The sequence below is a fragment of the Pteropus alecto genome, unplaced genomic scaffold, assembly GCF_000325575.1.
Source record: "Pteropus alecto unplaced genomic scaffold, ASM32557v1 scaffold25, whole genome shotgun sequence".
NCBI lineage: Eukaryota > Metazoa > Chordata > Mammalia > Chiroptera > Pteropodidae > Pteropus > Pteropus alecto.
Window position 1 is genome coordinate 749,097 of NW_006441955.1, and position 5,631 is coordinate 754,727.

The following is a 5,631-nucleotide window of genomic DNA, read 5'->3' on the forward strand; positions in this document are numbered from 1 at the left end:
GAAGCCTCTGGTTAGGGCACAAGGCATGGAAGGGGTGGGGTGGGTGGGAAGCAGCCTGTGGGGTTCTTCTCCCTTCTCCTTAGCCTCTCTTGGTTTGGGCAGGCATGGGCTCCTCTTCTGTCCAGCCCCCACCCAGATTCCTCTCCTCCTCCCGTGCCCTATAATCTTGAGCCAGCCTGCATGCTGAAAGGGGTGCCAACCTGAGACCTGGGGGCAGGGACAGAGGGAAGAGGCACGGATAGCTTGGCCTGAAGAAGATTGTTGTCAGCCCTTGGCCCAAAGCTGAGTCACTGACTCTGTCTTGTCTTTTTGCAGCTCCCAAGGTTGTCAGCCTTTCTTAGCAACATGAGGTCTCGGTAAGAATATTTCCCATGCCCAGATGCCTGTCCCCTTCTTGACCTGGGTTTAAGTGGTTTCTGACAGGAAAAGATGTGGGAAGTAGCTTCTGAGCCTGGAAGCGGCCCCGCCAACGTGGCAACTCTAACTCAAGATCTCCAACTTGAATAGCGCTGAGGACAGGAGCTCCCTGTTCCCAACACTATTCAAGTTGGAGATCTTGAGTTAGTTACAGAGTCTATTACACAGTCCCTCTGTGGCCTTCAGATGGGACTTTAAAGTTGTTTTAGTAAGGTCGAGGTCTGGCTGGAGAGCAAGGGACTGAGGGAGAGAACGGATGAGAGAGGATAGAAAGGAGAAGGGTAGAACGGACCAGGAAGGAATTGGCATGGGGCAGAGGAGAGAGGGATACTGGGAACCCTGTGAGAGAGAATGCTCTTAGAGGTCTGAACTGAACTAAGCTGCACTGGGTCTTTCCTGACCCTTAATGGCTCCTATGGACTTCCTCCTTCTTTCACCACCATGCATTTAGGACCTTTGACAGCTCTGGCTGTCCTGTGTCCTAAGGAGAACTAGGAGTCGAGCCTGGTCTGGTTCTGGCTCTGCTGTAGAGTCACTAAAGGACCCAGCCTAAGTCCCTCTTTGGGCCTGATCTTCTGAGCAGGACAGTAGGGATTTGAGCTTCTGCCCTGTAGCACTTCCCTCTCAGAGCTTTCATAGAGTTGAGAAGGGTCCCTACAGGATATGATCTGGAAGATGTTAAGATAGGGGTTTGATGTTGCTAATCTCTGTGGCTGTGACCATCATGGCCCATGACTTCATTTTCTCTGCCCAGGCCTGCTGGAAAGATCTGGGAACTACAGCATGAAATCGAGGTGAGGCCAGCCTGTAGACTAGAGTAGGGTGGGTGGGGGTGGGGGTGGACAGGGTACCTGCCAGTGGGGTCTCTTGGCCCCTGGTCCCCCTGGTCTCCTGGAGTGGCCTGTCATTTCCCCTTTCATACCCTGGACTAACCTGCTTGGGGCCTGCTCTCTGACCCTCACTTTGTCCAAATGCACATCCTTGGGGGCTGGGTCAGCCTGGGTCTCCTATCCTGGATGCTTCTTTGCTCCTTTGGTGCCACCTGTGGTTGAGCACTATGTGGCAGGAAAAATGATGTCTACAGTTAATGAAAGAGGTAGAGAAATTAACGCCCCCTGAATGCAGCCAGGCCTCTGTGCCCCAAGGACCTCCATCACAGTGTGGCTCAGTTAGGATCCTGGGGCAGGTGCTGGGGCCAGAGCCATCCCAACCACAGTGCCTGCACTGGCGATTCCATATGATGAGCTGAGTCTGAGTGTGTCACCTGCTGTGCTGGTACCCTCCCTAGGTGTACCGCAACTCTGTGATTGCCCAGTGGAGAGCACTGGACCTGGATGTGCTGCTCACTCCCATGCTAGGCCCTGCTATGAACTTGAGTGATCCAGGCAAGGCTACAGGTGAGGTCTGCTGCTACATCATGCCTCTGACACTCCCACCTGTCCCTTCTCTACAAAGTCAGCCCTGTGCCTAGCAGGGTGGCTGGGTCGTAGAAGAGGAGCCCTGGGGGAGGGCCTGGCTTTTGGGGGGCTTACAGTTTGGTTGGCTGGAGAGATGGGAGTCACATGGGATGCCCTGGGAGGGAATGAACTCCCTGTCCTCCACATTATCCAAGCTGGAGATCTTGAGTTACATAGTCCGTGGTTTTGGGAGGTGGCGTTTAAAGTCCAGGTAAGATTTAGGTAAGCCAAGAAAATAAGAACAACATTCCAAGTTGGGGAAGCCAGATGGCAAGGGCACCGAGTAAGCATCAGCAGGCTCTCCAGCCTGCCCTGGATCTAAATTCCTGGGCTTCATCACTCACTGAAGTCTCAGCCCTTGTCTGTGGAGGCTGGGTGCCATTTCATAGGGTGGAAGACTGAGGCACAGACAGGACAGTTGACACTGAAGGTTACCTGGCCTACTCTAGCCACTTGTGCTATGTTTTAGGAGCTGTCAGTTACACTATGCTCTACAACTGCCTGGACTTCCCAGCGGGGGTGGTGCCTGTCACCACAGTGACCGCTGAGGACGAGGCCCAGATGGAACACTACAGGGGTTACTTTGGGGATATCTGGGACAAGGTGCTGCAGAAGGTAAGGCCATGGGGCCCGGCCTGGCCAGCTCCATGTCCCCCTTCCCCTGGACTCACCCATACCCATACCCTAGCTGCTGTGGAGGAAACAATATAAATCCATGTAGTCTTTGCCCATCCTTAACAATGCAAGACCCTTAAAGACTTTGGCCTGGCTCTGCTCTGTGGCCCCTCCTCTCCAGCTGGGGTGCTTCCTGGCCCAGGGTGGGATCCTCCCTCACTGCCTCCCATCCTGATCCCTGTGTTCCCTACAGGCCATGAAGAAGAGCTTGGGGCTGCCTGTGGCCGTGCAGTGTGTGACTCTGCCGTGGCAAGACGAGTTGTGTCTGAGGTTCATGCGGGAGGTAGAGCGACTGATGACCCCTGAAAAGCAGCCATTCTGACTGCTGCCTGCCCAGCCACCTGGCTGGCTCCGGAGGACCTGAGACCCGCTCAGTCTGTGCCCAGCCTAGTCAGGACACAGCTGCCACCCTGAGAAGAACTGTTTAGCCGGAGGGGCAGAGGCTTCCATGTCCCCTATCCCCCTCCCCTCTACAAGAAGCCCAGATTCCCCAAGTCTGGACCTTGCTCCCTCTTTCCTGCCCTGATGCCTGGTCTCTGCCCTGACCATCCCCAGCATGTGGCAGCCAGTGGATATAACTGGGCAAAGCCCCACTAACAATCAAGAAATGGTTTCTAGTCTGTGTACTTTCTGGCCGTCATTGTTAGGGCACTGGGGGTTGGAGACTTGACCTTCTAGAGCCTGACTCCAGCCATGTCAGTTTCCTGCTCCCACACCCCCTAGTTCCTTTTCATCACACAAAAGATGAACACAAGCCTTCTTCGAGTGGATATTGCAGCCCCAACACTTTACCTTTCCCCTCCCCCCTCGTAGGCTAAGCCCTACTTTGCTGGACATTGTCCTTTCTTTTCTTCCTTCTTCTGTTCCTTCCCTCTACCGAGATACCCTTTCTGCTCCTCTACTATCAAATTCTTTGAGGCCTAGCTCAGATCCCTCTTTCTCTAAAAGGCCTTCCCTTCTTCCCTTGAGCTCTGGAGTAGATGGCCAGTTTCCCCCTCCGTCTCCATCTGCCGCATGCGGTGGGCATCTGCGGTGAGGGTGCTGCCTCCCTTAGCAGACTGGCTCTCCTTGCTAGCAGGGACCATGTTATACATCTTTGTCCTCAGTGGCTAGCACAGGGTAGCAGGGAGTCTGGAGTGCTGACCCTGAGCTGGTGATGTTGAAGAGAGGAGCCCACAGGCCTGGGGAGGTGAGCACCAGACAAGACAGTCTGGTAGAGGATGCTCACAGGGCTGGCCAAGGACTGGATTGTTCTGGGCAAGCTTCCTGAAGGAGGAGGACCTCTGTTGAGTTTATATTTCCCAGGGGCTGAGATAGGGGATGAGGACATCCTAGGGAGAAGGAACAGTATGCCCAAAGACCAGGATGAGCTTGGTAGATGCAGGCATGTTGAGTGGGCACAGGAGAAGCAGCAGAGAAATAGGTAAGGCCAGATCAGGGTGGACTTGGGGGCCCAGTTCAGGATCTTGAATCCTGTCTCAAGACAATAGGGAGCTCCTGAAGGATCACAGGGATGCAGTGAGGAGAGTAGATTGAAGGGACAGAGGCTGGAGAGGTATAAAGAGGTTGTTCCATCATCTGGGGGAGAGGGCCTGAGGTCTGAGCTAGGGCAGTGGTCCAGGGGCAGAGAGGTGGTTTGGGAATTAACAGTTGAGAAGCAAGTGAGCTGTCTCAGCTCAGTCTGCCACGTCACCTCTCGGTGCACAGCATTGCCTGATGGGTGGCTCGCCTGTGACAGACTGGGAGCTTCTTGGCCTTGCTAGCAGAGTCCCCGCACTCCTCCCTGGCCCCAGCCCTAACTCCACTGCTTTCTGTGGAAGATGTTTCTGAGCTTGAGCCCTCAGGCAGGGCAGGACCCTGGCTCCTACCTGGCCTACTTCAAATTCTTTTCAGGGCCAGTTTCATTTGTGAGGCTTTCTCCTCCTCCTTGATTTTTCTGCTTCTCCAGAGGGTATTTCCCCTCCAGGTTGCTTGACCATTGGCAACTGCACTCTCTGCCTATGGCTTCCTGCTTTGGTGGTGCTAGTCTTAGGGCAGATATCTGAGGGCTGACTAGAGAGACCCACCCACACGGACACCAAATTGGGATGATCCTGGTAGTTGCTACGCTTTGCCCTGATTCCTTGTAACTGCTGTCATTTTACCCCATTTCATTCCATAAAACCACCTGCCATCTACCCCATCTTCCTCCTTCTCACTCATTTCTGGTTGCTGATATCCATGTGCTTTCAGATGCAAGGCTGCAGTGGGGATGGCTCTCCTCCATTCCTTCACTGGTTCATTGATTCACCCTCGGAGGCTCAGCGTGGCCACACCCACCCTGTGCTGAGCAGCGCTGGAGCTCAACTAAGCCTGGCTCCCATCCTTGGGCTCCTGGGCTGGTGGGGGTGGTGGACATTGACACAAACACATCTGCTCCCCAGTTGATCAGGGCCTCGGAAAAAAGTAGACAAGGAGCCAAATGCAGCCAAAAAATGAGGGGTAGTCACTGCACAAATACCATTTCCACTGCTATGCTCTAAGTCACCTGCCTCTCCTCTGGGTACTACAATAATTTAACTTGGCCCCCTGCTTATATCCTTGTCTGTCCCCCAACTCTGGTTACTATATTTTCCATATATAGTGATCCTTTAAAAGTGAATATCAAGGTCCTTGAGCCACCCTTCTCTTGCTCGGGCCCGCTTCCACACCTGGCAGTGTACTGTTGCTTTACTCTCCCAATAAAGCTATTCTTTTGCTGCTGTTAAAAAAAAACAAAAACAACCCTCCTCTTCCCAGTCTGACCACTGGTCCAGCAGCATCAAAACCCTCTAAGTCACATGGCTACTGCTGCTTCTCAGCTTCTTCCCCCTTCCTGGGTCGACTGCCACAGCTTCTTGCCTGGCCTCCCCTGCCTCCAGATGGTCTCCAGTTGTCCTCACGTGGCAGTTTGAATGTAAATCTACTCACACCTAAAACTTTTAGTATTACTTGTGCTCAGTACAGACTCCTGGCCATGACCTACAAATCCTTTATTTTTATTTTTCAATTATAGTTGATATTTGAGGTGACCTACAAATCTTTATTTATTTATTTATTTATT

At 53.2% G+C, this 5,631-nt stretch overlaps 1 protein-coding gene across 4 annotated transcripts in view; it reads left to right on the top strand.

The window, feature by feature from the left end:
- Positions 1 to 4,726, top strand: part of FAAH (fatty acid amide hydrolase) — a 15,243-nt gene extending 10,517 nt beyond the window's left edge. For 2 of the 4 annotated variants that reach the window (XM_015595149.2, XM_015595148.2), the window contains exons 13-18: positions 1 to 10; positions 316 to 356; positions 1,172 to 1,211; positions 1,706 to 1,814; positions 2,344 to 2,489; positions 2,743 to 4,726. In XM_015595149.2, the coding sequence (XP_015450635.1) occupies positions 1 to 10; positions 316 to 356; positions 1,172 to 1,211; positions 1,706 to 1,814; positions 2,344 to 2,489; positions 2,743 to 2,871 (475 nt within the window). In that variant the 3' untranslated portion in view covers positions 2,872 to 4,726. The remainder of the gene's footprint in view (positions 11 to 315; positions 357 to 1,171; positions 1,212 to 1,705; positions 1,815 to 2,343; positions 2,490 to 2,742) is intronic. The other 2 variants (XM_025051873.1, XM_025051874.1) reach the window with 1 other exon arrangement.
- Positions 4,727 to 5,631: the final 905 nt, after the last annotated feature.